This window comes from Calidris pugnax, unplaced genomic scaffold (assembly GCF_001431845.1).
Source record: "Calidris pugnax isolate Ruff unplaced genomic scaffold, ASM143184v1 scaffold349, whole genome shotgun sequence".
NCBI classification, from domain to species: Eukaryota; Metazoa; Chordata; class Aves; order Charadriiformes; family Scolopacidae; genus Calidris; species Calidris pugnax.
The window spans coordinates 1,442,461-1,465,338 of record NW_015091088.1 but is presented as its reverse complement, the minus strand read 5'-3'; the positions used below and the strand labels follow the sequence as shown (position 1 = coordinate 1,465,338).

The 22,878-nt window shown below is 40.4% G+C and overlaps 1 protein-coding gene across 1 annotated transcript; it reads left to right on the top strand.

Annotated features, from left to right (window-relative positions):
• The first annotated feature begins 4,204 nt into the window (after positions 1 to 4,204).
• Positions 4,205 to 22,642, top strand: KLB (klotho beta). The gene is made up of 5 exons (XM_014957765.1): positions 4,205 to 5,128; positions 12,409 to 12,916; positions 17,272 to 17,540; positions 19,193 to 20,336; positions 21,830 to 22,642. Exons 1-5 carry the CDS (start codon positions 4,391 to 4,393, stop codon positions 22,189 to 22,191), a joined length of 3,021 nt encoding a protein of 1,006 aa, XP_014813251.1. The 5' UTR covers positions 4,205 to 4,390; the 3' UTR covers positions 22,192 to 22,642.
• The last annotated feature ends 236 nt before the right edge of the window (positions 22,643 to 22,878 follow it).

Sequence of the window (22,878 nt, the reverse complement as noted above, 5' to 3'; positions counted from 1 at the left end):
TCAGAAAACCACTCAGAGAGCACAAGCTCAAATTGAACTGTCTCAAAGTGCAGTTTCCAGTGCTATCATTTTATATCTTCAGTGTTGGCTTCATAGAGATAAAAGCCAGATCTTTTTATCCGATCTGAGAAAACATGAAAGTTAATGATGCCTATTACCATTCCTGTTTAGTTCTTTAAATTGTGCTTTAAGTAATCATAAGATCCTCTTTGTATAGAATATGCTGTTGTTCGTTTATGAATGCACATGCTCAAGTGGACTCATATTTTCAACGTTAGCACAGCTTGTGAATTTGGATTTCTGTATAAGGAACACACAACGTAGCGAGCAAGCAAAAGCAGACCCACAGCACTGGCTGTGCTTTTCAGCCTGTTGTGCAAGGCATTCCATATGCACTCCACTATAATGGCTGTGCAAACAAAACCGCTATCTCTTTAGAAAAACATCTCCAGTGATATGTTTGCAGTTACGTATTTAATTCTATTATGTAATTTTTAAAGCTGTGCGTATTCCTGATACCAGAACTAAGGAGTAGTTAAAATGGCTGACGTTTGTAAGAGCCAGACAAACTGTTTAAGTAATGCTAAAAGAATTATTGCAGGTGGTTATCTCTATTTGTAGTTGATAAAGCTACCTAGAATAACATCCAGCAGACCAGTATCTGCTTGTGGGCTTGTGACATGTGCATGTTTCTTAGAAGGTAAGAGTTTAACCCTTAGGAAGAAATCAGACTTGGGGATGGTGGGGAGACAGAGGATACCTCTGTTTCTACATGCATGGCTATGAAAACACTGAAGTGGGAAAAAACGTGCTCTGCCACAGGAAACAAAAATGAATACTCATGGTATTGTGATGTGCTTTGCAAGATAAAATGAAGGCAGTAACCCTCTGGAGTCTATAATTGAACAGGGGTCATATTTTAAACGCATATTACCCAACTAAAAGTACAGCTTTTTAAAAAGCAGCTAGAGTACTCTCAGTATCATCACTCTATTCACAACTAAGACAAATAATTTAATATTTTGCTTACTGAAGTCTTTAGTAAAGAAAATCAAATTTGTGTCACACTGTAGAAAAAGGAATTAGCATTTTGTTGCAGACTAAAAATTCCAAAAATTCTTTGTCAATCTGTGGTCTAGTTTCTATTTACATTGGGCTTTCTATAGTATCCATCACAATTATGTGTCTTTAGAAAGACTTGATCCCATCTCAAACAGTTTTTGCTGCATAAGGTAAAGGTAAGAGGTAAAGAGTAAGTGTTTGATTTGCATCACACTGTTGAGGGCAGTTACGTAAGCTGTGCTTTTTTGAGCACCTATCGCTAGCGGATCTGAACAGCTGATATTAATGTAAACATCACACTTTTTCTGAATGAACTTTTTCTTTAGGTCTTTTCTCTCCCTCCATTTGCATATCTAGGCAAAATTAATGTGTCTTAACTCAGATACTCAGCATAACCTTGCAGACATTCGAAGCTCTACTGCTTTCGTCCAATGTGTTGGCATTTCTGTGGATCAAACCCCAGGTTTTCAAGCCGAGCCGCTAAAGCAAGGATCGATGGTCAAATGAAAAGTTGGTTTCATAATTTGAGTCACTTGCTTTGGCAGAAGCAAGAATAAAAAGTGAATTTGATAGCTAAGAACTGAACTGCATAAACAATTGGCTTCCCAACTACTGTGACAGTAATGGCAAGTGCCTTGGGGACCACAGCATCTCCCACCCTTGCTTCATTCTGAAACCACATTCATTAAGTGCACAGCTGGAGGCAGGAGGACATCCCACTGGGCAGCATCACACTAGAGTCCATTTATAGCATTGGGGTTGGACCTGCACTGACTCTGCTGCTTGAGCTAGTAGAGTAATTAATCCCTTCCTCTTCCCCTCCCTTTGCACCCTCGCTTCTCAACAGTCCCTGATCACATCTCACTCGTCTGTGCTGTTTTGCAAATTAACAGTCACAGTGTGTCCTTTCCCCACGTCGGCTCAGCTAATCAAAACCTCCTTCCAAATTCAAGTCACTATATGACTTTCATCAGTTAAATTGTTTCGTTTTTATCAAGTAACATTAGAGCCCAAACAGTTAAATATGACGAGCCAGTAAGGCCTGGGTTCAGAGTCTTGTACTGGAAAACATTTTCAGACCTTGATTACAGCATGCTGCCTGTCCTATCAGTAATAAGGAAAGAAATCCAGTTTGTAACTTTGTCCAGATCAAGCATCTGGGAGCACAAGCATGTGCTGCACCTTTCACATCTCAGACAGATGTAACACATCGTCTGCAGTAAGATGCCAGTGGTTCTAACTCTGCTGTAACTGGTGGGGAGAAACCTGTTGTCTTTATCTTGTCAATACACAGCCATGGTGTTACAGAGCTGTCGTGGGTGCTTTGGACTCAGATATCTGGTAATCACAGTAACCAACTGCTTTAGAAGTATAGCGGCATCCTTAGTGACTTGTATTTGGGTTTTGATTTATAAAATATGATACATAAAATCACAGCTTTTAAATGTTAAAATAAAGGGATTATGTTCATGCAACAACTATCCCAATTACCATTTCAAAATGCTATTCCATAGAATAAAAAAGGAACATGAATATATACTGCAGACCAACTTGGTTCAGTCCATATCTACACCTCTCTTTCCTAAACTGCCTTTGGTAGAATCTTTACTGAGAAGTGTGGATCAGTTACTCCGGTACTTGAGGGAGCACAGGGTTTGTTATGTTGGGCAGATTCATTTTAGATGGATGGCTGCCCCACCAGCAGATATCTGCAGTGCAGAAGATGCAGAAGATGATAGAATTATAGAACGGTTTGTGTTGGAAGGGACCTTTAAAGGCCATCTAGTCCAACCTCCCCTGCAATGAGCAGGGACATCTTCAACGAGATCAGGTTGCTCAGAGCTCCATCTGACCTGATTTGGAATGTTTCCAGGGATGGGGCATCCACCACCTGTTGGTGGGAAGCTTCCTGTTAATCTGTGGTGAAACTGTTTCTTGTAAAGGCACTACAGAGAAATTCTGGAAACATGCATGTTTTGTTGTTTATCGTAAATGCATAAAATGGCTTCCATCTTCCATTGTTTTAAGGTATGTTCAAATGGCATTATGGAATGCTGGCTAAAGACACTCGGGCAGCCTGAAGACACGTCCTCATAGGTAGCAGGAGCAGTGAAGCGGCGGTAGCGCAGCAGTCCACCTGTCCTACATGCCAGTGGGGCTAATTCATCCAAGCAGAGTGCTACACTTAGGTGGTAAGTTGTTTTTAAGTTGCGTTTATTTCTTGCACATGAAGGTACTTCACATTGTTATCGTGTTCCATGAATCTCTTCAGCAGCTGGCATCTAAGTGTCATCACATGATACTACTGTACCTCAAGACAAGCAAAAATGGCAGGCATCAGTCTGACTGTATTTAGTAAATTTACTGTATCTCAACACGTGTAGTTTTGCTGTAATTTGAAATACGTTAAAAGATGAAATTACGTTGTATAACTGCTCTGTAAGATATTTTCCTACTGATGCCCCAGCTGTGTATATACCAAGATTGTTAAATTAAGCAATACTGAAATAGCATCTTTCAGGGCTAATTAGCTTTGTTAATTGTTTTCTTGTAAGAAATCCAGGGAAATTGCATTAAAGATTGAAATAGACCCCTGTTAATTCTATACTGCTGCTGTACAGCAGACCTTTTTGTAGGACAGGAAAACAGTTTGATGCATTTGAAAGAAATATTGATTTGCTTTGCTTGCTTTATGTTTTTATGTAATCAGTGGGATTTGCATATCTCTCTCCTCCGCGACAAAATTTCCCATGGGTCCAGGGAAAATTTTTCAGAAGTAGGATGTTTGAAGCAGGGCAGGACTGAGGAATGACATGCTGCCCTTCCAGAAATACAATTATACAGAAGGATAAATCACCTTTTAATTGGAGATGATGTAGTCTGAATTATTTTTCTGCCACATTTCCTCAAAACACAACTACACGAGGAATTAAAAATGTGATAGCTTCTTAGCACCCTCTATCACCTATATTCTCCCACTGGAATGACTGAACTTTAAATGATGATAAATTTGTTAGTAGCATTTATATTGTTCAGGCAACTTCTTTTCCTGCAGTAAGAAGCCAGGTAGGTGTCTCAGTGGTCATACAGAGGCCACCTCCCTAAAAATCATGCCGTTCTCTGACCCGTTCTAGGTCTCACAGTTCAGGCTAATCATTGACAGGGCTTTTACGATCACAAGGTTTTAGTGAAGCTTTGATAAGACACTCCAGCAGTTCGTAGCAAATGAAGACGGTGAGCACGGTGGGGACTCCAGCGAATGAATGGATTTTTTTCACTGTCAGTGAAGGAAATCTGACTTTTAACACTGGTGCTATAAACACACATCATGTGTGGCCGGCGGCTGGAAAGACTTGGTGCTCTTTGGACGTTATTTTTCATAAGGATAGTTACTGGGCTTGCTGGAGAGGGAAGATCTGTGTGGAAAAAGGACCCCCACTTCAGCCCCGTGAGTGAAACACAGATGTTTTTGTATGACACGTTCCCCAAAGAGTTTCTCTGGGGTGTAGGGACGGGGGCTTTCCAGGTGGAAGGCAGCAGGAGGAAGGACGGGAAAGGCTCCTCCATCTGGGACCACTTCATCCACTCGGAGTTCCGGGATGTTGACAGCACAGATGCCTCCAGTGACAGTTACACCTTGATGGACAAAGATCTGTCTGCTCTGGATTTTTTGGGAGTTACTTTTTACCAGTTTTCAATTTCATGGTCAAGGCTTTTTCCCACTGGAGTGGTGGCAGCTCCCAATGCAAAAGGACTTCAGTATTATAACACCCTTATTGACTCTCTGCTCTACAGAAATATTGACCCCGTGGTTACGCTGTACCACTGGGACCTGCCCTTGATGCTGCAAGAAAAATACGGGGGATGGAAAAACGAATCAGTAATTGATATCTTCAATGACTATGCCACCTTTTGCTTCCAGGCCTTTGGGGATCGTGTTAAGTACTGGATTACAATTCACAATCCGTATTTAATTGCTTGGCATGGGTATGGCACAGGTGTCCATGCTCCTGGAGAGAGAGGGAAAATAACAACTGTCTACTCTGTAGGACACAATTTGATCAAGGTATGGTATAGTAAGATTTTACACTGATCTTGTACTGCCACAGGAAATGATGGGAGGAATCAATCATGTAATCAATGTTTAAAAAAGAACATCAAGGAATGTGAAAACACCAAGAAATAACCCTCAGCTAAAGCAGTCTTTTTTTTTAAGCCTCGCGTTGATTTTATTCTTCTTGTCACAATAGCTGATTCAGTAATTATTTGTTTTAAAATGCTTGTTTATTATTTTATTTAAATTAGATTTTGCCTACAGAATCTGGCTATTAAAGAGCATGATTTTACTTCTTTATTCTTTCCGCTTAGTTATCAGCTGTCTTCTACAGAAGTACACATCCAAAAGGCTTGATCCTATGATCAATAGCTTCAACAGCTGCAGCACTGGGTCCTAAGTTCATGGTATTCTTTCTTTGGGAAGGCCAAAAAGTCTGAATTGGGTCATATTTTTTAAGGAAAAAGTGCAGATGTTGTTCCTGGTATTCTCAACAGCATTACAGAGATTACAGCATCTCCCCTGGTAGATTATTAATTTCATTCTACAGAGTAGCTAGTTCCTATGCATAGGAGCTTATAGTCTCATTTTCCCTTGCTATAACTTAAAATAATTTCCAATACCAATTTAAGATAAGAATTAACAATATCCCTAAAGCATTTTTCCTTGTGTAGCCCTCAAAGTACTTTACAGAGCAGGTCACTATCCTGTATCTGTTTGAGACATGTATAATTCCCTCTGCTCAAACTATGCCTAGCTGTCACAAAGAGAATTTTTCTACTACCTACCATACATTAAAAATGCAATTAACAAATAAATCAGAATGTAGTTGTCCTACAGAACGCAATATGTATGTAGGAAAAAAATTAATTGCCAGAATAGTTAAAAACGTTCTGTAACTAACTGTATTTCTCGGTTTTGCTTCTGAGCTTGAACCTGCAGAACCTCCTTTTTCAGAAAATTCACACTGTATTCGATAGAAGTTTTACACATAGAAAAGTCATTGAGCATCCCGAGTTACTCACTGATTACAGATTTAGCACAAGAATGATTTAACTATAGACATTTGTAAAGCATCTCAAAGAGAACTGATGCTTAATCATTCTTCTTATTTTCAAGTGCTACATAACATGTATTTGATATAATACATGTAAAAGAAACAACGTTAGTTGTTTTGCAGCAACATTTGCAGCATTGCTTGCCTGCATTTCTGAGTGGGACAACTAGGCAGTCTCTGCATTTTCCCACTCTGTAAAGTCTGTGTAAGCAGCACACAGCACATAGGGAGCAATATCTCCGCTGAAGAGATGCAGGAACCCAAGCACTGATAAACAAATTACTGACTAAATTCCTTGTTCAATGTTTTTTAAATCTCAGACTTGATCTGATAGTTTATTCTAGCTTTAAAGTCTGTGAATCTGAGTATAAAATCAATCACTTCAATGAAAGACTTGAGGAGACTTTCAGCAATACACAATGCATTAACTAGCTTTTTATTATTTTGGGGCAGAAATTATTTTCATGTTGTATCTTTCCTACAGCCCCATGAACATTGCCTAATATATTAGCAGTTCTCACCAGTGGCACTGTAAAATTTCTAAATACTTTAGGTCTTCATGAAGAATCTCAAATTTGTAGTAATGTATTTGACGAGCTGGAGTTTGATGTTTGAGGTTGGAGGTGGAATGGATGCTGTTGAGGTACCAGTTGACATGAGTCAACTCTCCTTATATATGTGTGTATATATATATATAATTTTTTTTTCTTAATAAAATGAAATTAAAGCTGTTAATTCCACATAAGTCATAGGTGGCATTGTATGTTTCAAGCCAACTAGCCAGAATCTTTCTCAAAGATTTTTGTGGGTATCTAAATGTTCCGTTTGTTTAGTATTGTTGACAATACCATATTAATATAATGTATCGATGCACAATCAGGACTGAGTGTTGTGAAATGTCTCTCCTTTGAGAGGCAGAGAATGTTATAAGAATCTCTAAAGAGATTTCACATGGCTTTTTATTTCAGGACTGGCATATGCAAATCTGTTTCTCAGACATTGCATTATGGCTATTTTCTAATTTACTACCGCAAACCAAAAATATCCTCCCAAAAATAAAAGACTGACAAAAATGTCAGGTTTTGGCAGTGTGAGGCAACACCTGTTAAAAAGATTCCCATTTATGTCAGCAGCTTTAGGAAGAGCCACGTGCCTGTCCATGCCAGGGCCCTCATTTTTAGACAGGCTGTTGAAAGACAATATTCTCCTTGCCACCTGATGTACATTACTAGGTCCACCAATGAAATACACTGAGCAGGAAAAACAGGTGTGTAATGCTCAAAAGAAACTAATCTGGCCACCACTCTGTTACCTAGCAAATTGCTGAATCATCATTCTCAAGCCTTTTTGGAGTACCTTTGGATAAACTAAACGAGGCTCTCTCATGAGTCCTACTTGTAGTTTCATTTACCTGTGCACTGCTGCAGTTGCAGTGTTGTGAGAGCTAATCACCATTTATATAAGGGAGTGTTTTTCTGTGATACATCAATCATAAACTGAAGCTAAGTTTCACAGAATCACAAAAACAATATAGCAAACCATAAACCTCTGCTTTTTTGGACTTTGGATTATTTTACTGTAAGAACAGTTTCAAAGTTGCTGGAGATTTTTGCGTCTCTAGAAGAGGCCTGACGAAATTTCTCTTAATTTTAAATTATCAATTTTAGTAGACTAAAGAAATCCAACATCTTAAAACTGAAATAATTGGCTGGCATAAGGAAAAACTCCATGCATTTTGGAACTGATTAAAAAATTATCTGCTTTTGTGAATGAATTCAGATAGGTAATTAGGTAGATAATTGTCATAAAAAGGCTTTACAACAGAAATAGGATTGTTCTGTCTTCACCAAGCCCCAGAGCCCTGGTGTGTTGGCCAGCACAAGGCATTGCAGGTGCTGTATCGCCTAACACATGTGCTTTCCATCTGTGCCTTGCATCCTTCTAAGGGAATGCCCCAGATATATCTACTTAAAAGACAGTTCTGCATTTTACGTGGGTCTTGCTATTCAAGACCCATAAAGAGGGCTAGTGAATGTGGAAGCAAAGGCTGCTAAGCAGAGTGCTTAGGAGAACCATGTGGGGAAAATAATCCACACAAGAAGAGCTCAAAATTATATTAAAAAAACACATATTTGCATGTTGCTACCTATGCTTTTCCTACACAGAGGGTAATAATTGCTAGTGATCATTTGAAAGGCCCTGATACTACTTCCATGGAAATGAATAGGAAATATTGTTAAGGGCTTCACTTAGATCAACCTCTCAATTTTATGATCATTACCACTAACAAGAGGAGCGTGTGGAATCTTACAGCAGATGGAGAGCGGTCGTCAGAAGTGTATCTCCTTTCTTGATTAAAGGAGACTGTACTTCACAAAACCAACCCTGGAAAACCATAATGGTAACGTGTAACTTGCCATGCGACATTTGAAAGACACATCAAAGAAGATACAAAACCTCTGAGCTTGCTTCTGAGGCAGCTGTCATACTGAGGCAGAAAAGAAAAAAAAATTGCACACAGAGAAGCTAGATGGATTTCTTTGGTTTAACAGTAAATAAATCTGACAAGAGGCAAGAAAATATAAAGCAGACAGATCATTTTCTCTGGATCTAGTTATGTTCTTTTATACTTAGATTAAGTTTTGCAAAGATCACAAACTGCAGACCAAGCTGTCTTCTTTTTATCCTCTGTATCAGTGCCCTCCAGGCAGTTCTGCCTTTGGTATATACAGGCAGAAAGGGAATTATTATTATTTTCCTGTTAAAGATCATTCACACTCCTTTCCATCTGGCAGAAAAGCCTAAAAGAAAACTGTCAGAATAAGATCTCCCTAAAAATTTTCTTCATGGACACACCTTCATATCACATACTGGGAAAAGGCAATAAATTCCCTTTCAGACTTGGTGGCTCCATATAGATCTGTCACAGATGAGGTTCATCTGGTGCCCAGCAGAGTTAATGCCAGCTCTTTGGTAGCTCTCACTATGCCAGGATCCCTGCGTGGACACTGCTGTCTTTGCGATCTTTGGATGACCATGTCCCAGAGAAGTCCCATAATTCATTCTCCTCAAAAACAAATTTCTGCGGAATGAACGGAGAATAATTCTTATCTCTACATGCAATAAGACACTTTCTTCCCTTCCTCCAAAAAGGCCTCCTTTCCTCTGGGTCTAGAAAGATGAAGCTACACCAGTGCCCATATTTCTTACAGGAGGAGGGAAATCTGTCTCCATCTAGTACAGCTCTGGCGTGGGCAACAGAATTGTCTCTGCTTGTAAATGCCTTTGCTGGAAGATTTTTCAAACAGTAGTAGCCATCAGCGATGATGTAAAATTCAGCACTGATTCATACTTTGTATGATTTGTTGTTTTCAGGTTAGCTTTCTTACATTTCTTGGAAATTATCAGAAAAAGCACAATCCAAACACAAGACAATTAGCATACAACAAATTGGTTAGTAAAGACTCACTCCTTCAAACCACCCTCTTAGCAAATTTAGTTGCCTACACCTCGAGACCGCTTTTTTACTTCACAAGGACTGAGGTTCACCTTCAGTTTGCAAAATAAGGGCTTTAGCTCTACTGACTACGTGGCATCTTCACCACAGACCAAAAGGGCCTTGAACTGAAATATACTCTCCAAAGAAGACACACACACCTGCCCTTCGTCTAAAGTGAGGTTTAACACCATCATCATCAGCCTCTGTATTCTAACTCCTCTTGGCTTAAAACCGAACAATTAAACACAAAACCAGAATAACTTCATTAGCATTTTTTTACATTATAGTTTTCCTAAACGTTCTTGCCCTCCAGCATGTTAAAATAACTTCATATACCCCTGACATTGTTTTGTGTGTCTGTTGTGTTCAAGGAAAATTGTTTGACTTTAACATATATCTTAAGAATTTGAAAGTATTGGTCTTTCAGCAGTAAACTCTTTGTGTACATACATGATAAATTACAGGATCAGAGTTTAAGGAGTATGAGAATATTTGAAGAAGAGAGGAGAACAATACTGTTGTCTTTATTAAGTTGACTTACCTTATCTAGCCTTTTTACAGGGTTAATGCTAACTTACTTAGCGCACTCTGTGACTTTCAAGTCTGTGGGATAATTTCTATATTAATACCGGGAAAATATGCTGAAATTAATGTGTCATACGTATCTAGAATAAATACACAATATTGATCCTGCTTTCACTGTGTACTTAGCCTTGACATTTGTCCTTGATCTAACAAGGAAAGTGAAAGATTAAGGATTAAACTCTAACTGAAAAAAGATTAGTCAAGATTTACTCAAAATAGCCGAACTGATGTATGATACAGCTTTTAAATTGATGTTTGTTTCATATGTGGTCTTACAAAACAATTGATATTAATCAGTTGGTTCCATCAACAATAGTTTGCATTTAGCAGATGCCTTCCATCTGAGAATGTTAAGCTGCTTTACAGATAATTAACAACTCAAAACAGAATTATGGGCAAACAAATGCTGTTGTCTCTACTACCTCTGTAAAAACCCTCCCTGTAGACAGGTGACATGTTTTTTTCAATAGAGTTAAACCTCAGTGAGACATTGGTGACAGATACGACATACGGGGGTCCTATCTTGACTCATATTAAATGTACTTGTACTTGAGGTCTACTGTAGAATTATACCTGTGGCTGTATTATCTACTGTAGACAATATTTTTAATAGTAACTTGTACTTTACCTGATTTTTTTTTACCTGATGATATTATATTCTGATTAATTGGGGTTTTGGCAAAGCTGTCTTTCTCCACTTCACCTAGAAATGTGTGATTGATAAGGTTCATCTGGTGCCATTGTCATGCTACTTGCCACTGTGCATAATACAGCTGGCCTCAGCAGGGTTCTCCTTGTTGAGCCAACACAACTATATGCCTTTCATTAAACAGTGGTGTTAATAGACTTTGTCTGGGGGAAAAAATATATTCTGACCAGGTGTGAAATCACCAGAGGCAGAGAACAAAGCAAGCCTGACCCCAGCACCCACCCAGGCTAAACCTTTAGGAGAGGACAGGGAAGGTAACTGAGGGCATGGCACTGGCCACTTACATTTTCTGATAAGACTGGTAAGAAATCTATTTTATAGTATTTTAACTCTATCTTGCAGTTTACCTCATAAGTAAAGTTTTGCTGACTTCCCTTTTCAGCTACAGAACCTGCATTTCAAAGGTTAATGCTACTTTATCAGTATTTTCAAAGACAGACCTTGAACAAATGTTACGAGCGTGACCTTAGAAACCATAAACAACTGATACACAAAATTTCACAAACTGTAATTCTTTGGTACTCCCTAACTTAACCAAATATCTACCTGACATGAGGTCTTTTGTTTTTTTAAACTGTCAAGGCTGTGTGTTTCTAGATAAATTAACTGAAATTATTGGCAAAGGTAAGCAATGGTGTTTGGCTTGGGAATGATGGCAGTCTAACTCGGCACTCTTAACTGTTTCACAATGCTTCTCAATGGTTTTTTCTGGGTGCAAACAGTTATTTTCTTTCCAGCTTAGGAGTATAAAGCCACACTTCAGAAATAAGGTAAACCTTGAGTTACTTGACAACTCCTCGGCTGGGAGAGGTCAGCTCCTCTCCCCTGAGCCAGATCCTCTAGGATAACTCCTGCTGTGATCCAGAGTCATCCTTCTCTGACACCCAAGCTCTCCCCTTTCCCTAAGGGACTCTGGCAATGCTAAAGGTTTCTCAGCCTCCTATATATTTCTTTTTTTTTTTTTTTGGTGTAAATGTTGACTGCTTGTTTATGGAACAACTGTAAAGATGGTTTAAAATTTCAACTGTACCAGCAATCACTGTTTGTCGATGAAAGACCTAGATGGGACTGTCTAGATCACAGGGTTCAGGTTCCACCATTAACAACTGTTTCACCCCAAAGTGCCCATGTAACAGGTATTTACATCCTTGTGGGGACCTATCGTGAAATGTAGACCTATGTTAAAAAGCAAAATGCCACAGTCCTAATGTGTCATAACAGCCCACATGAGATCTGAGCATTACCATCACCTTGAGGTACCTTACAGTATAACACTAATTGTCCATTAGAACTGTGCGGGGTAATTAGCATGCCTTAACTGTTTGTTAATATTTCCATAGTAGTCTGCAGTGAATCAGATGCAGCTCTCTGCCTGCATAGCTGCTGACGCACATGAGGATTTATTACAGAGTTAAAATTAAATGCTATTTTTCTCTCATCAGGCTCATGCAAAAGTTTGGCATAACTACAAAGAACGCTTTCAACCGTATCAGAAGGGGATGATGTCCATAGTATTGGGATCCCACTGGATCGAACCTAACAAATTGGAAGACGCGTTGGACATTTCTAAATGTCAGCAGTCTATGGAGAGAGTGCTCGGGTGGTTTGCTAAACCCATCCACGGGGACGGCGATTATCCAGAAGAACTGAAAAAAGAATTACTGTTTTTGCCACGCTTTACTGAGGATGAGAAAAACTACATAAAGGGAACAGCTGACTTCTTTGCTTTTTCCTTTGGTCCTAATAACTTTAAACCCCCAAACACTCTACCGAAAATGGGACAAAATTTGTCACTCAATCTGAGGGAAGTACTGAACTGGATTAAACTGGAATACAACAGTCCTCGAATCTTGATTGCAGAGAATGGCTGGTTCACTGACAGCCATGTGAAAACAGATGACACCACAGCCATCTACATGATGAAAAACTTCCTTAATAAGGTTTTACAAGGTTTGTACGCACGTTAGTTGTTGGATTTTCAGAGAGCTTTTTAAGATCATTTGATATTTAGCTCTGTAATGATTTAATAGTTCTTTTAGAAGAATAATGGCAACTAAGTTAATTATTAATTATTTATACTGCATGAGTACAAGTCATGGATCATGATCTACCAGTGCTAGGTGTTGTACAAACACAAAAAAACCCATAGTCCCTGTCCCAGAAAGCTAAAGTCCAACATCTGCACTGGATTTTAAAACTAAATAAGTGCAAAACTATGTCAGTAATTAATGAAAACAAATCTATTGGATATCACTTTTCACTGCTGGCAGCCCAACTGTTGTGCAGGTACATACCTTGACAGCAGGAAAACAAGACAGTGACTACAGACTGTCATTGCTGTGCTGGGGTCCTGCTGCAACATAAAATATGCCAAGGAAATCGGCAGGAGAAGGGCAATAATTCTTCAGGATTATTGCATGCCAAACAGAGATAGTATGTTTTAATAATACTCTTCTAATTGTGGTATTTGCCCTTCATAATGCTAGTACAGGGGTGCTCCCTAAAGGCAAAAGATTTAACTTTGTATGAAATATAAATGCTGGTAATACCTAAAGCCCCAACAAAACTTGTCTTTCTTTTCTCCCTCGCCCAGTTTGTAGGTTCGGCACGGGGAGAGGAGGGACAGTGGGTGGACCCAGGAGCCATCCTCCCAGCAGGCTGCCCCACTGCCGATGGCACGCTGCAGTGATGGGGTGGCTAGAATCCCTTTACAAAAAGCTTACTTATCCTCAGAAAAGGGAAAACATGAGTAATTGTTTACTCTGACATCAAGTCTGGAAGTACTGGGTCACCAACAAACTTAATTAAGCTTCTAATGAAGACCATTCCAGATATATTTAAAGTTGGTTCAAACTGTAAATTCCAGGTAGCGCATCTGTGCAGCATGTCCTGCCTTTTCCAGGTGTAGAGGAGGTTACATGCCAGTATTTGGTTCATGATATTTTAAATACTGCCTTGACACATTTGGAAGTGTGGAACAGGTAGATCTCTAGACACATATGTAAGAAGATCCATAGCATGTTCTTTGTTTGAATCCTTTACAGCAGACCAGGCTGTAATAACCATCAGTGGATTTGAACTTCTGAAATACTTGGTCAATGTTCAACCAATAACTGCTTCTCAGGAATTGTCATCCATGTTTTTATGGACGCAAATACTCCAACCTCTGGTTCAAAATACAGGATTACCTCTTAACTAATGCATTTTTTTTCTGAAGCAAACTTTAATTTGTCTGATCAGAAATAATATTTGGAACAGATTTTCACTTACAGATAAGTCAGGTATAACTTGCTGTTTGCAGTAAAATCAATTAGGTCACATTAACATCAAAACATCATGTATATAGGCCAAATTGTAATGAGATAGTGACTGTTAAGATAGCATCTAACAGGCTAAAAGGAGCTACACTCGTGTGTGTGTCTACAAGCAGAGGGCTGTAAACTTTGCACTGTATGTCTGTAACTCATGGTGTTATGAGTCACATGAAAATATGTGATGTGTAGCATCACCGTTGCAATGAACTGTCCCTGATTATGATAGAAGGATGCAATTGAAACTACAGCTCCCGAGTGGCAGGCATATGCCTGCCGATACTGAAGCCTTCTGCAGGAGGACTCCAAGGCTCCTCCTAAAGCAGACACAGAAATGCCTTGAGATCTCCTTCCGTGGATGTCACCTCTGGTGGCCTGACCGCATCTACCTTCAATCCCTTGTTCTTGTCCCCAGCCATCCCCTTGGTTTTTAAGAGGACTTTCTCATTAGTTAGAGAGGACTCTAACACTCAGTGAGGATCCTGACTTCTGTTTCTGTCCTCTCACTATCACTGCAAACAATGCTGCAAACATACTCTCACACTGATCCACAGGATCTCTACCTGTCACCCACCTAACTAATAATTCTTCTTACCACAAAATATGCATAAAATAGAGCTTTTTTCCCTACCCACTTAAACAGTCAAAAATTCTCACTTAGGCATGCACCATCTCAAGTAGCACAGCATCTTTTGGTTTGGCAGTTAAACTTAGCCCCCATCCATTCAGTATGCATCTAGAAAAAAACACTTACACTGTCCCTATGTGTCTGCCTCCATTTGTTCCATCTTTATTTGCAAGAGCCTTCTGGCCTATTTCTTTATGCTCTATGTCATTCGCCACCTCTGTGTTTTGCATTTGATATTTTCAGACATTTTTGTACTTTCTCCCATGGTATCCCTAACGTTTAGAAGTTGCTTTTCTTGAAAATACATGTCATCACATTGCTTCGTTACATTCTCTTGGGCTTTCTAATTTCTTCATCCAGCAGCTAGTAACATACCATGCTTGACCAAGGCAGTACGGCTGGGCACCTTGATACTCTGCTTCTGGCCTATCTCTTTATCCTCTATGTCATTCTCCACCTCTGCGTTTTGCATTTGATATTTTCAGACATTTTTGTACTTTCTCCTATGGCATCCCTAACGTTTAGAAGTTGCTTTTCTTGAAAATACATGTCATCACATTGCTTCGTTACATTCTCTTGGGCTTTCTAATTTCTTCATCCAGCAGCTAGTAACATACCATGCTTGACCAAGGCAGTACGGCTGGGCACCTGTCTGAAGCCAAGTCCTGTGCCAAAGTGCCTCCTGCTGAAGTTGCAGCACAGTGTGACTAAGGCAAAGAAGTTCAGTGGAAATAGAAAATGATGCAAAGTGAAATGGCCTGAGAAAATAAGGCAAAGCAATGTTGGGTGAGAATAGAGCTTTAAATCACAATACTTCATCTTTATTCCTTGGCTTACTCTCGATGGACTGCAGGTAAAATATGGATGTCCATCTGATACTCTGCTGTCTGAAGCCAAGTCCTGTGCCAAAGTGCCTCCTGCTGAAGTTGCAGCACAGTGTGACTAAGGCAAAGAAGTTCAGTGGAAATAGAAAATGATGCAAAGTGAAATGGCCTGAGAAAATAAGGCAAAGCAATGTTGGGTGAGAATAGAGCTTTAAATCACAATACTTCATCTTTTTTCCTTGGCTTACTCTCGGTGGACTGCAGGTAAAATATGGCTGTCCACCTGGCTGTGTCACAATCCTGTGTGACCTCACTTGGTCACTGCTTTGCCCTTGATACTCCAGCCCTTATAAGGTTAACATGAGGAGTTATCTGGCGTTCTTTCCAAGCTTAAAGCTGGCGACAGGCAGCTAACATGACTGAGCATGGAGTTTGGACTTTTTCTTCCAGGCTGCCAGCTGGCACACACCGTAAGTGGGTAACGAACATTGTTGTTAGTTGGTGTCCAGCGAGAAGCTGCTTTGGAAGTTCTGCTGCCCTTCCTGGTGAATCAGGTTCCACATACAAGAAAGCAGTCGTATTGTCATCTTTCTCATATATTCTATGTAAAAGACTATATGTATAATGTATACTCCTTTCCAAGGTGGAGGGACATTAAGATTGCCTGAAAAAACTTTCATGTGCTGCACCCATTCTGTGAATAAATCAAGCATTTTAGTCTCTGAGTTGATCAACCCAGCTTCTTCTAAAGTCATCACATCCCATACCAACACATTTAATTTTTCAATTTAGAAGCTGAATAGACATTCCTAAATGTTAGAGCTTGCAGAGATCTTTCAAATAAAGGTAGAGCAATAAAAGTTTTAGCTTCATGACAGATGCAAAGGCACAAACTAGATCAGCTGTTGCACCTTTAATTTTTACTCATGTTTCTCTAATTTTATTGGTATATATAACGTGAAATCATCAAATGCAACTTAAAATCTGTATATGGTGTAATATTTCACGTTTTATAAATCATCCTAGAGTAACTTAATTTCTTAAGGAACTAGTGATGTATGTCTTTTTTAATGAATAAGTACTAAGATATATAAAGTCTGTCAGAGTTTTGTAATTAGTTACAATGGGCTGATAACCCTACAAGTATTGAGAAAACCCTCAAGATTTTAAAAGCGAATAGACCTTTCACCTTACACCACATGAGAAAATAACCAACATAAATATCCCTTATATACATTAGAGTCTTAAATAGAAGACTCATCTTAAAATCTGTATATGGTGTAATATTTCACATTTCATAAATCATCCTAGAATAACTTAATTTCTTAAGGAACTAGCGATGTATGTCTTTTTTAATGAATAAGTACTAAGATATATAAAGTCTGTCAGAGTTTTGTAATTAATTACAATGGGCCGATAACCCTGCAAATGTTGAGAAAACCCTCAAGATTTTAGAAGTGAATAGACCTTTCTCATAAATATCTCTTATATGCATCAGAGTCTTAAATAGAAGACTCACGGATGTTACTTTCTCTTACGCAGCTATTAAATACGACAACATAGATGTGTTTGGTTACACGGCCTGGTCACTCCTTGATGGCTTTGAATGGCAACACGCCTACAACATCAGGCGCGGATTATTTTACGTCGACTTCAAAAGCGAAAAAAAGGAAAGGATTCCCAAGTCATCTGCACTTTATTATAAACAAATCATACGAGAAAACGGCTTCTTCCCAAAGGAGTCTACCTCAAGCTTGCAAGCTCAGTTCTCCTGTGACTTCTCCTGGGGTATCACCGAGTCTGTTCTTAAGGTAAGTGTAAATTATTGGGCAGACCGCTGGAGGCAGAGCGATCAACAGCTTTACTTTGTGAACAAATAATCATGTATGGCACCTTGCGTTCAGGAATCTCAATGCACACTACAAACAGAAGTTAAGCCTAGCCATAATTGCACAGGTTTGGTTTTATGTACTTTACAGGTTTTGGGTGAGCTAGTCAGAGAGCGCTGGGTGCTCATACGGGAGCCCTTCCACAGCTGGCCCTCCCTCACCGTCCCTCTGCCTGCCTCTCCACGTGGCACATCAGATCAGATCAGGAAATTTCAGACCAAGAAGCTGACCCAGGCTGATTGGTCCTGGGTTATTCTTCAACCAGGGGAGTTTCCCAATCCAGCTCGCAGTGTGGCCATAGGGATGCCTACGACAGCGCGACAGAGAGGGTGGCACAGGGCAGGGACGAGGCTGTTACAGGGTGGCAGTGGAGCAACCTGCAGGCTCGAGGTCTCATCTAAAGCTACTGAACAAAGCAGAAACTGATTCCTGAGTTGAGCCTGGCTCTAAGTGCTGCTTGCACAAGTGGGTAACAAGCCATTGTTTAAAAAGACTTACACCACATGAGAAAATAACCAACATCAGCACATACGGCTTTTACCATCTAAGCTCACATTTCAGAACAGATCATACCACCTTTTTTCCAAACTGGTTCCTACAGTATCTATTTCTACTTTAGATGTGGTAGATAAGCTAACTGTACATACGGCCAGTGCTGGGATATCCTTTTTGTCATTGCATACAGAAAAACAGACCCACATCAGCCTCAAAAAGTAACAGCAAAGCTCTGTAATTTAACCTACTCACTGACAGCCATAGGGGGAAAAAAAAAGGTAAAGCTTCTATATACTTTGTTAAACATTCTGAGGAAATATACAGCACAGAAAAATGTATTTTCTTTAAAAAAAACCCACCAGATCTAATTTAAATATTTTTAACTTCACCATATTGTATTACAGATCCTACAAAAAAATCTTTCAAAAATTATCCTGTGCTACACAGGATACATCCTGTGCTAACCTTGTTTACTAGCAGATGATAGTAAAGATACAACTAATATTAAATGCTACAAGCTGTTTGTGTCCGCTGTTTGCGTAGGCAGAAGGACTACCAGGAGGACCAGGGAACACCGTGCCACGGTTTCACAAGGCTGATCTCAGCAGCAGTGCCAAAATAATCTCTGCCAGCCTCATATACCCCCCTCCAGTGCTTGTTCTCAGCACCCTGCTCTCCTGCCAGCTGCTGAGAACTGCTGTTTGCACGACCCCAGAGTGAGCTCGATCCGGGAGATGTATCTGTGTGAAAATGTATGTTGTGTAGGCTCTGACAGGGCAAATGTGTGTAGAGAATACAGAATATTGTGTGTAACAATACAGAATATTGTGTGTTGCCTGACAGGGCAAATGTGTGTAGAGAATGAATAGAGAGTGCAATTTTATATTTTCCACAGATGAAGGAGCAGATAACCACTAGCACAGGCAAATCTTGTATAGTCAAATGTGTTGTCCTCTTCCCCTTGGAGCATCTAAGCAGGACCTCCTGACACCTAGCACTAATCCTGCAGCCAGAAACACAGGCTATAAGCAGGCATTCGTTGAATTAAACCCCATTATAACATATTGTTATTTTCACAGGCAGAATCCGTGGCTTCCTCGCCGCAGTTCTGCGATTCCAGCCTGTACCTCTGGAATGTCACAGGAGACGGGCTCCTGCACAAAGTTCAAGGGGTGAAGCTGAAAACCCGCCCAGCACAGTGCACGGATTTTGTCAGTATTAAAAAGCATCTTGACCTCCTGGAAAAAATGAAAGTCACCCATTACAGATTTGCACTTGACTGGTCACTCATTTTGCCCAACGGCGATTTGTCAGTGGTCAACAGGCAAGTTCTGAGGTATTACAGGTGCGTGGTTAGCGAAGTACTGAAACTCAACGTTCAGTCCATGGTCACCTTGTATTACCCAACTCACGCCTACCTGGGCCTGCCGGGTCCTCTGCTGCAGGCAGGAGGATGGCTGAACCAGTCTACTGCCTACGCTTTTCAAGACTATGCTGCTTTATGTTTTCGGGAACTTGGCGATTTGGTTAAACTTTGGATTACAATAAACGAGCCCAACCGGCTGAGCGATGTCTACAATAAGAGCAGCAACGATACCTACCGGGCAGCACACAATTTATTAATAGCACACGCCATGGCCTGGAGAGTATACGACCAGCAGTACCGGTCCCTTCAGTACGGCAAAGTGTCCCTGTCCCTGCATTCGGACTGGGCTGAGCCTGCCAACCCCTACTCTGAATCTCACTCAAAAGCTGCCAACAGGTTTCTCCAGTTTGAAATAGGCTGGTTTGCCGATCCCATATTTAAGACTGGGGATTATCCAGCTACCATGAGGGAATACATCGGCTTTAAAAACAGAAAAGGACTCTCGTACTCTTTGTTGCCATCTTTCACAACCGAGGAAAAGCAGCTGGTCAAAGGTGCGGCTGACTTTTACGCGCTGAATCATTTCACCACCAGATTTGTGATTCACGAGCCTCAGAACGGGAGCCAGTATGAATGTGATCGTGACATCCAGTTTCTGCAGGACATCACCTGCCTGAGCTCCCCTTCCCGTCTGGCCGTAGTGCCTTGGGGAGCGCGCAAAGTCCTCAACTGGATTAAAAAAACCTATGGTGACATCGATATTTACATCACAGCAAACGGAATAGATGACCAGTCCTTAGACAACGATGAACTCAGAAATTATTACTTGGGAAAATACATACAAGAGGTTTTAAAAGGTGAGTATATGATCGATTCGGGTTCCCCAGAGCCATTTCCATAGCACAGAGCCAGGCATTCCTTAAGCAAGCCCCTAAGACTTGCCCCCAGAGAGGGCAAGCAGCTCTGGTTAAACGGCAGGAACTGGCCATCAGCATTCAGCCTCCTGAGAAGAAATACAGCAGGTCACCAGATTTTTAAGCAGCTGCTGTTCAGGGGAGAGTTAAACTCCAGTTCCTGTTCCACTACTTGCTTTCTCCTGTGCACCTACACAAACCTTGTTCTTCACTTTAAATTAGTAGCAATTATGGAGGTACAAGACCAAAACGCTCAAGGCAATTATCTCAGCAATAGCTTATCGTATGAGAAATCCTGCAGGGGCCCTACCCTTCCCATCCCTCTTCCTCCAACCAAACATTAGAGGAAAGCAGCAAGCCACAGGATACCAGAAAGGCCTCAGTACCTGAACCACACAGTCAAAAAGGGAGGTGTAATACATCCTGCCCTCTCTGTTCCTCACCAGTGAGCGCTAGTGACCTCCCTGACCAGGATGTGGGGTATCTTAAAGCTCTTCTGAGGTACCTGTCCCCAAATATAGTCTATGTATCCTGGTTTCTCCTCTCTAGGAGCTAGCTACGTAAAAAGCAAGACAGATCTTACTCATGGCTAAGCATGGCTTTAGATCAGACACCACCGAGAGACTGAGCGCTCCCCCTCCAGTGCTTACTTAGCTCTTTCTCTATTACTATAGCACTAATGAGCATCTGCTGATTTATTTTCTGTGCTAATTTCACACTGCAAACAAAGGAATACCAAGTTATTAAAGGAACTAAGTTATCGAAGGAAAAGGTTGTTTAAAGGGCACTCATGATAGCATTCCCATTTTAATTTTCAGATAGTGTGACGCTTTATAACACTCACAGAAAGATCCCCCCCGAGTTTACAATGTTCTTGCTTAATTTGGGTCACATCCCTGACTCTGATTTCTGCTTACACATGAATTAGAGAGATGTTTACTCACCAAGGACCGCTATTTATGATTTCATTAAAGTATTTTCACCCAACACATGGGTGCTGCAGTATAACACAGTCATGCCTGCTGCGGGGTCAAGCAGCTGGGTTTGGAGCAGGGCAGAAATTTTTGGGAAGCTCCTCTCACAGCGCAGACGAGCAGCTGCTCCCCTCAAGTGGCTGCAGCTGGGTTGAGTCAGGAGCAGCACGTGGCTTCTCCCAGCAAAACGAGCTCCCACCTCTAACCCTCTTCAAACCCAGCTTTCACAATGTAGGTCCTGAAAATTCCCAAATTCTAACTTTTTAATAAAAACCACCCTGATGCACTGTTTCTACTTAAGACAGCAGGAGCCGAGTATTAGAAGCAGTAAGTAAATATTTTATGGTGCAATTATGCTTTTTAAATTGATAGGTTAATAATTTGAAACCTGAACTCCTTACCAGAAGCTTTGCAGGTCACGCAAGGTTTTATTGTTTCTTTTTTTTTCCTCCCCCTTTGCAGCATACTACATTGATAAAGTCAAGATTAAAGGCTACTATGCATTTAAGCTGACTGAGGAAAAATCTAAGCCCAGATTTGGATTCTTCACTTCAGATTCCAAAGGAAAGCCTTCCATAAAGTTTTACAATAACGTGATAAGCAACAACGGGTTTCCTGCTGACTATTCGCTCTGCGATCCCCCCAACCAAGAAAAGCAGTGCAGCTTCTGCTTGTTTATTTCTCAGAAGAAGCCATTAATCTTCTTTGCCTGCTGCCTTTTCTCCACCCTTATCTTGCTTTTAACCATTATTGTTTTTCACAAAAGAAAGCGAAGAAAACATTTTAAGGCAAAAAGCATCCAGCACACCTGTTTTTCATTCTGAAAAGGGGGCCTAAGGCCACTTTCAGTGGGCTCCATCACTGGTTGCATTCTACAGCAGATGATGCAGATCTGTAGGAAAGCACTACGTTGAGTCACTCCAGTTGTACGCACCAACCATTTCATTGGGAAATGGAAAGCAATTGTATGCACACGGAGAAGAGCTACAATGACATTTCTTTCGGATGAAATTACTTTTATCCACCTTCTGCACGTAGAAGTAAAATTCATCTATTTAAAAAAGCAGAAAATTTTATGACTCTCCTGTGCCTTGGAATAACCTTTCAAACAGTTTGACTTGAAAAGAGATATTAAGCTGTGAGAACTGAGATGCACTTTTCTATGAACCTCTCTGAACCCAAGTGTCTTGTGATGCATATTCATGTTGTGAATGTTGTTGAACACAAACTGCTGTTGTCAGGGCTTACAAATAAAAGTGTTATTAAAACCCACAAACTTTCAGCTAAGTACAATACTAAGAACGATATGTGTTGGGCCAGTTTCTGATGATACCTCTAAAAGAACCAATCCAAGTTAACTCCATTAGCAACCAACATATCTGTATCTCTGACGCACTGGGTGAAGTAAAGATCAGATAGTAACATTTTAAGCAAGTGTAACTAGAGCCACAGGAGACAAGTGAAATACACAATCACTATTTTTCATCCCCCAAATGGGACAGCCCTAAAAA